Raw genomic sequence first — 11,349 nt, 5'->3', positions numbered from 1 at the left:
GTAAAATTCTATCAATATTACATATAAAAATTGAGATATGAAAGATCTTAAAATAAACAACACATGTTATTTGGATAAGTCCTTATTCATGAAGGAGGATGAGAAGAAGAAGATTAGGATTATCTATATCTGTCATTTTGAATCTTGTCTTCAAAAAGATGTGCGAGGAGGGTCGACGTCGACGTCATGGAGTGCGAGCGATTGGATACTGAGAGATGACAACACGCGTTGTGTGAGGACAAAGATGAGATAGCTCAATAGATAATTTGATTTAAGAATTAATATTTTAAAATAAAGATAAAATTGAAATAAAATATTTTGAGTTCCCTTCTTCTTCCTTACACCCTTATTCGGAGTGTAAAAAATTCTAGCGATTCATGAGCATGCAAAAGTAAAACTTACCCTTCTCTCCTCTTCTCCTCCTTAACTCACTTCATCTCAAATAAAGATTAAAATTCTTCTTCGCCTTCTTTACTTTTTCTCTCACTTCCTCCCAAATAAAGCATTGGCGATTGACAGAGAGGGTGGACCTTCGACAAATGAATTTGGATTTTGTATCAACTAGATGATGGTTTTTGGAGCCTTTTTCAGTATTCTACCCAATATATGATGGATTTTGCATTTTTTTTACTTTACATATAAATTAGTTGCATTTATTTATTTTGATAATCTAGTATACGGATCTTGGACTCAATTAATCCTTGAAGCGGTAAATGAATCGAACGTTCATAAATGAATTTAATGTTCGATTTGGTAAAAGCTTATTTATGTTCATTCAATACACATAAGATAAATTAAATGAACAAGTTGGAATAAGAATGATAATTTCTTCCAAACCCGATAAACGATCCGATATTCAACTTGAATGGAAAAGGATATGGAAGAATTTTTTGGATCCGATTAAGAGATGCACAGTGAAACTTCTCGCCACGTCAGATGTCGCGGACGCCTCGCGGAAATGAGTTGCGCAGTATATCATATCTGTATATATATATATATATATATATATATTACACGTTGTGCGTGATAGAAGATTCTGGATGTCCAAAATAGTAACAGTATTATTTTTTTATTATTTTATATTTTATATTTATTTATTTTGGTTTACGGTTAAGTCATTTAAGATTTTCACTTTAAGGTTTAATGGTTTGGTTATAGTATTAAGCAAAAAAAAAAAATTCAAATCGAAAAAATTTAGTTACTCACGGAGTGTGCTGAATAAGAAGTGTGGGATAACAACTCAGCACACCTCGAGAGCAACTTTTTTTAATTTAAAATTTTTTTATATTTAATACTATAACTTAACTCCTAAACCTTAAAGGGAAATAACCGTAAGCAAATAAAATAAAATAAAATGACATTGTTACTGTTCTAGGCGCCTAGAACACTTTCATTTAACCGATGATCAATTAAAGAAAAAATAAGTCCTTCCTTCTCCTTCGCCTTCTTGGCTTCTTCCCTCGTAGTTTATAGATATTTATTCTATTTTTGTTAAATTATATATTTTTTTGGATATGATGTTAATTCTAATATGCTTTTATTGAATTATGGTAGTTGGATGAAATGAAGAAAATTATTAATATAAATAATATCCTATCCTCTGATGGGTATAAGGATGATGATGAATATCCGATCCTCTAATGATGAGAATGATGATGAAAATTGAATATTTGATGGAGATGTGGATGAATATGATAAATAGGGATGAGGATAGAGGATATGGACTCCAACTCAAACCTAACCCATTGCCAGATCTAAGCTTGAACAACTTGTTAAACTAAATAAATAAGCTTAAACACATATATGTTCAACTCGTTAATGTTATTGAACAATGTTCATGAACCATGTTCATTAATAAAATTTTTATCTATATGCTAAATAAAAAAAATTAAAATGAATAAATAAATTTATATTATCAAATTCAATAATCAATCAAACAAGTTTAAAATGTAAAAATTTTAAACAATCAAATAAGCTTGAATTGAAAGCTCGATAACATCTAAACGAACCAAACTCAATTCAAGTTTGAACCAAACTCAAATTTGACTTGATTCGGTTACCTTATCAAATAAGATTGAACACCATAAAGTTTAGCTTGGCTTGTTTACATCTTTCCCTTGGTTCATCATTCATCTACCGAATAAATTTGAAAGTGCGAGCAGCTTCTCATTCAAAATTTCATCCTACTGAAGAAATATATCCTATAATATATCGTAATTAAGATTCAAATCGTAAATGCTTGATATCCTACAATGCGTCCTACCGTTGCACCGTGTATAGGACACGATAATTGCATTCATGGTGATACGTAGAGAGCTTAATGCGCTGTTTAATTTTAGTTGTGGACTAAAGGAAGGATAATTGGTACGGAAATCCATGTTTTTTTCATAGAGAAAAAAATCTATCTTTGGATTATTTTTTAATATTTTTTGGTCCATCGAAACTAATAGCTCGTCAGGTTTCAATAGCATGTACACCTAGTTAAAAGGTGGTAAAAGGGATCTGCTACCGTAGCGATTTCTTTAGAATCGATCTCAGGAATATAAAAAAAATAAATTCAGATATATAAATAAAAGATGTATAATGATATGAATGATAGATTATGAATTTTCATAAAATTCAACTGTTACATCAGAAATGTCATATATCGTACCCTACATTCTGAATCTGATCGACCGGGTTCAGGTTAGAGTGACTCGTTGGCAACCCAGGCCAGGCTGGGCTTTGACTCGGACGGAGACGGTGTGGCGAGGGACGAGGCGGGTCCACCTTATCCCGCGCGTTCAAACGCCCGCCGTTTGTTTGCTTGGGGCTCCTGCGGTGCGAGCGGGAGTGCGAGCGGGAGACCACTCACCATCAAGCTCAAGAGCGACCTCCGCCTCACCGCCACGATGGGCTAATCTACACCCTTCTCAGACCCGCTGCCGATGCCTTCCGCCGTGTTCTCCTCCGCCCTCTCCCCTCCTGTTCCCTGCGGCCTCGTCTGCGCCCGCCGTTGCTGTTCCTTCCACCCGACCACGCTTTCCGGCTCCTTCTCCTGCCGTCGCCGTCGACTCGTCGGTCGAGGTACCCATTCTAGTCGTTTTCCTAGTCTTCATGCTTGTGCGCGCGGGCGTGTGTGGTTTTAGTTCGATTCGCAGATTAGTTTAAGTAGTTGGCTCTCGGAGTTCTCTTAGTCTTTCTTTTGTGCGAAAATAACAATTTTTATGTGTGGTTTATTGAAATCCTTTTATTTTCTCTCGTTGGTATGCTTCCATTGTGGTTGGAGGAGCTTATTCTGTTTTTAACCGAAAAGTATTATGTTATGGTTGCGAGGAGCGGATCGAGGTTAGTCCAGTCGGATCGAGGTTAGTCAAGTCCGAGAATGGCTTATCAATCTCGACTCAGTGTGATTCATAGAGGCCGAATCGAGCCGAATCCCCCGGCATACTGATCCCCTAGTCGAGCCACGTGGTCCGAGTCGGGCCAGTCGGGCCGGGAATTTCGTGGAAGCTCTTCACAGCATGGATCCGAATCCTCCGAGTGGACCGAGTCGGCCCTTCATGCCAATCCGAATCCCTGACACGGATCCTCCTTCCCAAGCCGAGTCGATGCCTTTTGATTTTCCTTACCCTGCTCCTTAAAGACCACTCCTTTCACCGTACATTCCTGAAGGTCCCCCTGACATCCCCGTAACCAATCATGGTAATGCCCTGACAGATGTACGTGATATGACCCCTCAGATACAAGTCAACGATGGGACACACACTCTGACTATCCCATGTCCTCTTACAAGTCCATAACAATGATGGGACCTTCACCATACCTACGAAGGGACGTGACTCCCCAAACTCATATATAAGGTTGGATCCGTAGAGGAAAGAGGTACGCATTCTCACCTTTTCTGCTTTTCCTCTAACCTTTGCTCGCCATTTTTTCCTCCTGATGAACTGACTTAAGCATCGGAGTGGTCGCGCCAGGGCAACTCCTGACCTTCCTTCTCACGGTCGTTGTGATCGCACGTTCAAGCAGCTTCACGATCTCCTCTTCGCCTACCTTCATCCAAGTGTGGCGTTAAGAAGAGTCGGCGCATATAGGAGCGGATCTCAACAGGAACATATTAGGCAGAATATTAACTGCGCGGACTCTCGCAAAGTAAAGATTGAAATTTAAAGCTGGCGTAGCAATTGACTCCATTCGTAGGAGGGGTGCACCGTTTGCACTGACCAAATTATATTATTGAATCTAGAAATTATTGTGTATTAAAATGCATATTGAATAGTCGCAAACATTCATGAGTTAGTTCCTGCTCTTGCACTTTCTTTTACATCAATGGAACTTTCCATGCATTTGCAGGCATGTGCTCCCATATACATTTTCCTTTTTCCCCTTTGTTTTTGGAAAAAAATAGCCCAAGTACTTTTGATTTGTGCTTGATTCTACTTAGTGTTTTATTTCTTTCTTTCTGTTTCAGATCTATTCTAAGCACTAAGTAGTCTAAACAGATTTATCTATGATAATACAGCTGTAGATGGATCTAAAGAAAGTCAGATATCTTTGGTTGCAAATCAAATATCTGAATCAGACAGGTTAGTTGATGGCATGGACTTTGGTGAACTATGCAATGAATTTGAGTGCATCAGCAGCCCTCAGGTGGAATCAACAGCAAGACAGCTTGTTAGGGATATACTAGAGCTGCGAGAAGGAAATCGTGCATTGAGTTCTTATTCAGTCTCCGTCAAATATAAGGTAATTGCTTTGAGGGTTTCAATTGTTTTTTCCTCGCATTCTCATGGATATTGTTTTTTAATCTTTAGTTGTTTCAAAACATGTGACAGACATATAGAGGGGAGGCTGTTAGTGGTATTGACTATGACATGTGTTCTCTAAGTTCCTAACTTTGAGAAAATATAAATTGCCAAATTTTTTTGGTTAGTTTTATTTATAGGCATCAGATCAAAATTTAAATTGCCCTCCCACATGTAAACATTGTGTCTGTCATTGATTTAAAAGAATACCACATAATTGGCGATTGGTGCATTAGAAGCGATGTTGTTGAAATCGGCCAATGAGAGGGATGCTGAGGTGGAGGCTATGGCGTGGAGGTTTGTCTAAGTGGTGGTTGTAGAGGTGGAGGTGTAGTCCGACTTTCATAGAGATGTCTGGCTTGCACGCACGAGAGTAAATGTTAGAGGGTGCAAACATCAAAGGGGGTGCTGGAAGTTGTTTTTGGCGAAGCCCCTCCATTGCTTAAGTCACTAGTAGAAAGTAGCTAGTAGGAAAGTTAAAGATTCATTAGCCTTTAAATGAAACACATACTTGTCATTGAGAGGTACCTACAATGATTGTGCTTGTGATCTCTAGAAAGTCAAGGACCGTTTAGCTATTTTGTCAGTTAATCCTAGCTTAATGGAGATTTAATTATGATGGCCTCTGTTAATGTCAACATTCGGTTGTTACTTGTCAGAAATGATGATTGTGGAGGGATCGTTATAGGGCCATAGGCCATGTTTGCTCATGGCTGATAACAGCATGGGTAGCAACTCTATCTAGGGAATACCTTGAGATGGGCCATGGATGTAGCCTACCGAGCTTGGAGTAGAGAGCTTGGGGAGCTGAGCTCGAAGCCGAAGCTCTGGGCGGAGAGCTCGAGAAACAACTCTGTGAACTCGGGGAATTGAGTTGAGTGGAGAGATTGGAGAAATGAGCTTCTTAATAGTTGATGGCATTCACTTGCCGACCTTCATAAGTGTTGAATATTGACCTAGCTTAGGAGGTCGACCCTTAGCCCAAGATCTTGGAATATGTGTGATACTCCGACCTAAAGTGGGACCACATAGGCATGACCTACTGACATGGAATGAGGTTGTTATCACAGTGTATCAATAAGTAACAATGAGTAGCAATATCAATTACCATGAAAATCAACAATTAGGCATTTCAACATTCAGCAAGCACAACAATATTACCTTAAACTCATTTGACTTCTTAATTGATATGTTCAAACAAGAAAAACAATGACCAAGTTGCATGAAATAATTCCAATCATGTTTATGCACGTACTAATCCAAGCAAGAAAAACAATGTTCATAATTCTTAAAACTGTTGCTCAGCCAATGTAGAGAATATCAAAGATTCTGATACAGTCAAGATAATTTTATATAGTTATGTGCTGCTCTTGAACACTGGTAACTTGTGAGACCAATCTCCATATACGATCCTAATAAAACACATGAGGATCCTTGTAATTTGGGTTCCATCACATGTGGTAATTTGAAACACTTTGACAACTTAGATTACTTAGAAAATACAATCAAGTAGGATAATGGAGATTTTTGTTGCAAAAAGAATCCTTTTGAGATAATATAATACTGAACAATATTTTAAGCTCATGTGGCACTGAAAACTGCTTTAAGCTCATGATTTTTTCACATCCTATAAAATGGGTCTGCTTATGGATTTCATAGATATTATATACTACTGAGGTAAGTGGTTGTTCTTGTGGGTGAATGTCAAGGTTTTTGTTTGTGTTAGAGCATTTTTGCTTGAACTTTGTTTTCTTTTAATGCCAAAGTGTTGTGATACATTATGTGTACTTTTCCAAGACTGCTAAAAACATCCATTTTTGGCTATCAGCTTCTAGTTATTCAATTTTCTTTAGGTACAGAATCTCATTACTCTGGACACTTTAGAAAGTATAAGTAGTTTTGTAGGATTACCCTAACTGAGTTGATCAGAAGTCTGATACAATATTTCCTGTTTTTTATTCTACAAAAGAAAAATAAGAGAAAGACCAGTTGCCTACGACATAATGTGATTAGTGAACAACAATTGCAGTAACATTGTGAGATATGCCCCTGGTTGCTTGTTCCTTTTCACCAAAAAGCTATTTCATTTTCATGCGTAGGAATCATGGTGTATGCTTCATATTGACTGCAGGATCCAATTAGGAGCTTTGTTGGGCGTGAAAAATACAACAGACCTCTCTGGCCAATTGATGCACTGGAAAATCCATCAGTAGTAAGAGCTTGCAATGCTATTTCTTTTTATTTACATCCAGTTTTATGCTAGTTTATTTGCTATTTCTAAAATACAGTGGAGAAGCTGATTAATATTCAAAAAGAAGTACCCCTGACAATTTTTGATGATGAGGTTATGCATTTCTTGTGAGAGTAACATAATACATTTGATGAAAGTGAAAGATCTTGTAAATCCTAAACCGTATAAGTTCTACAAGCCGGATAAGAACTTCAATAATAGGAAATACAATTAAACAAGGATCTAGTTTCAATGAATAACATGGCTTAATATATTAAAATATATAAATAACGACAAGGAACCTGTTTGGAGAGCCATTGTCCTTGTCCTGCAATGTTAACTGTTTGATCCCAGTGGAAGAAGATGAAACAGAAGCGAAAGGAAGGTCTTCCAAGGGAATTAGGGTGACGGCACCGTAAAACCTTCGTCAATGGGAAACGAAGGCGATGTCAATTTACCTAAACCCTCCGGGACCAAATCCTATATTTAGTTATCCAATCTGTTATCAGCCTATAGATAATAACGGAATAGATTGACTTATTTTATATATTTAATCCTTATCCGATAATACCAAAACGGATTAACATATTCAACAAATTTAATTCATATTCAATAATACTAGAACGGACTAACGGATTCTACATATTTAATCCACATCTAATAATCCGAAACCCAATAAACTTTAATTAGATCACTTAAATGGGTTTGGTTCGTATCCGCATATACAAATTACAATTAAACCCACTTTTAAGAAATTAAATCCAACAGAAACAATTGGAGAAAGAGGGGATTAATGAGTCAAAAATGAAATGATATTAGCTCAGTAGGATCTCGTATCTCTGTTCCATGCTGAGATATCAAATGTTTGTGTTATTCTTATTCTGTCCAATTATATTGACACCTTTATGGTAATATATCATAATTCAACTTCTTGCACTGACCTGAATAGGCTGAAAAATTGTATCATCTAGAAGACCCATGACTGATACAAGCAGTTATTGTAGCTGCACATTTCTACTACCAATATCATTATTTTCCAATTTGTACAACTATCCTTAATTTGATCAACCCAAAGAATTGAGATTTGTCCTGGTTTTTCTGCTACTTGAAATTGCTTGATTTGATTTCATATCTTTATGTTCACCATGAATGTAGGTTGAAAATGAGTTGCCTAATAATCAAAGCAATATCAATATTGAATATGATATCATAACAGAAACACAACATGACTTGAAACAGAAATTCCAAAGACAATATTTGAAACTGACATGATACGATGCGATTATGAAAATGTGAAATGACTTGATGTATTTATCAAATAAATAATGTTTTCCACACAATATGTATTATCTTTTTTGTAACTTGCGACACAGATCCAATTATCAGTCCCCTACTAGTAATAGATCTATTGTTTGAGCGAGTTAGAATAACTAATTTAGGTTTTTTAATTTTAAATTCAATTAATTCACGATTATATAGAACTCCTAAATCTGGGTGTATGAATTGCCTCTCTCATAACCTTCTACTTGCTGCTCTAATGTTGCATCAATGAAACTGTACACCTTGTCGTACATTTGTCAATATCACCCGTTCAATATTGCATACAATCAATTTCAAAGCGCATTTATGAACATTATGATTGTTGGAAAATTGCAACTATAGAGCATCTAATTTTGGCTCATTTGTCAGGCAGTGCAGGAAATGGTAATGCTATCAACAAGTGTTCTAAGCATAAAATGGACTCTCAAAGGGAAACCTAAGAACCCTGCCATTGCAAGCTTAGGAGGAGACCTGAAAATTCAAGTGCATTCTCTTTTCATCTTAAACCAAATAAGCGGTCAAGTTATCGAACATGAAGAATCATGGGATCTGTCTCAATCATCACCTCTCGCTCAGGCATATTTTTGGGTTTCTCGGAGTCTTTTCTCTGCAATTGAATCTGTCAAAGATACAGTTGATGCTGTTAAGAGTACAACCACACGTCTGTCAACTCAAAAGGATAACTTGGAGATCTACCCAGATCCCTCCGTTGATCCAACAAAGGTAACAATAAATCTACTGCATACACCTTTTTCCCCTGTAGAAGATATCTATTTGATAAGTATTACCACATTACTATGGTAAGCCTAAGATATCTGATTTTAACAGTTGAACATGTTTAAGTCACTCTCTTATTTCTTTATTTGTTTCCTTGCAAAACTGAAACATACCAGTTTAGAGTTTCTGAAAGTATAAAGATGTTTTTGTTTCCACGAAGATGAACATGTTATAAACTGTTGTATATATTTATAAAAACCCATGCACACATGTGAAGTATTGGAAGAAGGTTGACACGAGATACCATTTATCTAATCTCTCATATCACGAGAATAGAAAGGAAACATAAAGAGTTGTGTTCTTTTAATTTGAGTTATTGTTGTTGTATATCTCTATGGTGATCAGAAAATTAGCTTTAGATATTCATATCACTGAGACACTTGTGCCTTCTTTCTTCAGTTCTTTCAGAGGGAGGGTGACTTGCAGAGAGATGTTTATCAGATTGCTCTTTTCTTAGCCGTGGTATACTTCGTTGTACAGTTCCTGAGAACAACCCTTTGAAATTCGACACTTCACCAAAATTTTGTAAATTCAAAATGTACAAATGGGTATGTAATCCTAAACATGGAACCTTCTTCTGTGCTACATACGTATATACTTCAGGTCTGGCCATACGAATATTTTTACAACTCAACAATGGAAGTATTTGGCTAAGGCAAATCAGTGTAGGACCAGAATTGAAAATTTTGTTAGTGTTTTCTTGAGACAAGATTGCATAACTTTGCACAAGAAGATCAGTTCATATCCACCATAGTTCTATTATAGTTTTGGTTAAGAAATCTATCTGTATTGATTTCATAATGATTATCTTCGACTACAAGTATCTGAATTTCTTTGTCCCACATTCTCCCTCTGTTTCTCTCCTATTTCTGCTTGTACTATATAACTGGCCACTTACATCAAAACCCATTTAATTTTATCATAAATGAGCTTTGGATTAAACAGCTTCAAAAAAACATCATCCCTCACCAATGTGAGGTGAGAGTGAGCTACAACAAGACCTTCCTCCCATTGCTAGTTATGGTAGCTAAGCTTTTGTTGCAATATGTCATTGCCAATGTCTTATTTTTACACTATAGCTATAAGAACACTTACTGCAAGATGCACTCATTGACAAAAGGATAGGATAGAGACAACTATCCAAGGGCATCCAAAAAAATGATGCATTAGCTTAAACAAGGCTTCTTAAAGTTCAAAGTGGTATAGATCAGTTTAAAAAAATGATCAAAAGAAATTTCAGAACAACAAAAAGATAAAGACTAAGAAAGGGAAACAAAGGCTATTGATCTACACAAGTACCATCAAAAGACTGCAACTTTGAGCTTTGCTTCTCCAATTTACTTCATCACAAGTGTTGAAAGTCACAAAATGTAGGTAGGCCTGCTGCTCCTTGGCTCATTTGCTCAAATATTTAGAATATTTTCCAAGATTCAGAGATAAAGAAAGCCAAGCTCCAACTTTGTTCTAAGGCACCATATTGGGATGACTGCTCTCCTGGTATTAGCACTCTCTTCACTTGTTACAGTTTATTTTTTGATCAAGAAGCTGTTCCTTAAGCTTTAATCCCAGTTATGCAATACAATTGAGGCAGAGAAGAACCGAGCAAAAATGCCACCTCTGTTTTTCTGCAAAGAAAAGAAAACAAACAAAAAAGAACAACAATTAAAACAAAATAAACAGAGAAAAGTACAGCTGAAGATGTTAGAATTATGGCTTTCTTTGGCATTTGATGAAGGATCTTTGGGGGTATCTTATAGAGGTCTTCATCAACAGCCCTTTCGTTCCTCTCACTCTTTCTCCTTTACATACTCCAGCTTCTTCCCTTCCTGCTTTTCCTTCAGTGCAGCAAACAAAATGTGTGAAAACAATTAACAAGAATTGCTGTAAAGATAGTCATGTTCTTCAGGTACATATTTATGATAATTTTTGATATAAGATATTACAATTTTAGTTTAGTTTGAAATGAAAAGAAGGTAGTACTTATGATACATATGTTGAAAAATTAATTCCTCTTTGATTTTATGAGTGTATTTAATCATAATGTTTCAATGTTTGACAAACTCTTTGTTTTTATTTGATGATTTTTTGTGTGGAGAGAGAGAGAGAGAGAGAGAGAGAGAATGAGTGCTATAGAAAACGAAGAGAAAGAGAGAAGATAAGAGTGAGTTTCTGAGTATCATAAACAAGCACATCTTTTCATTACATGTCAAATATTAACTTATTTTTTTAAAATTA

At 36.3% G+C, this 11,349-nt stretch overlaps 1 protein-coding gene across 1 annotated transcript; it reads left to right on the top strand.

Annotated features, from left to right (window-relative positions):
• Positions 1-2,832: 2,832 nt before the first annotated feature.
• On the top strand, positions 2,833-9,815 carry LOC141845060 (uncharacterized). The gene is made up of 5 exons (XM_074733085.1): positions 2,833-3,066; positions 4,505-4,728; positions 6,919-6,999; positions 8,707-9,060; positions 9,514-9,815. Exons 1-5 carry the CDS (start codon positions 2,928-2,930, stop codon positions 9,613-9,615), a joined length of 900 nt encoding a protein of 299 aa, XP_074589186.1. The 5' UTR covers positions 2,833-2,927; the 3' UTR covers positions 9,616-9,815.
• The last annotated feature ends 1,534 nt before the right edge of the window (positions 9,816-11,349 follow it).

Source organism: Curcuma longa, chromosome 14, assembly GCF_044706935.1.
Source record: "Curcuma longa cultivar G26 ecotype Majalengka, Jawa Barat chromosome 14, ITB_CL_G26_1.1, whole genome shotgun sequence".
Classification (NCBI taxonomy): Eukaryota; Viridiplantae; Streptophyta; class Magnoliopsida; order Zingiberales; family Zingiberaceae; genus Curcuma; species Curcuma longa.
Note: the sequence above shows the minus strand (reverse complement) of the source record. Positions and strands in the feature narration are given on the sequence as shown.

What these genes read in the sequence shown, in the direction of transcription:
- LOC141845060 (XM_074733085.1), top strand. Translation starts at nt 2,928, where the DNA reads ATGCCTTCCGCCGTGTTCTCCTCCGCCCTCTCCCCTCCTGTTCCCTGC. An exon ending in CCGTCGACTCGTCGGTCGAG is followed by an intron (nt 3,067 to 4,504) that starts GTACCCATTCTA and finishes ATGATAATACAG; the next exon opens with CTGTAGATGGATCTAAAGAA. An exon ending in CACTGGAAAATCCATCAGTA is followed by an intron (nt 7,000 to 8,706) that starts GTAAGAGCTTGC and finishes CTCATTTGTCAG; the next exon opens with GCAGTGCAGGAAATGGTAAT.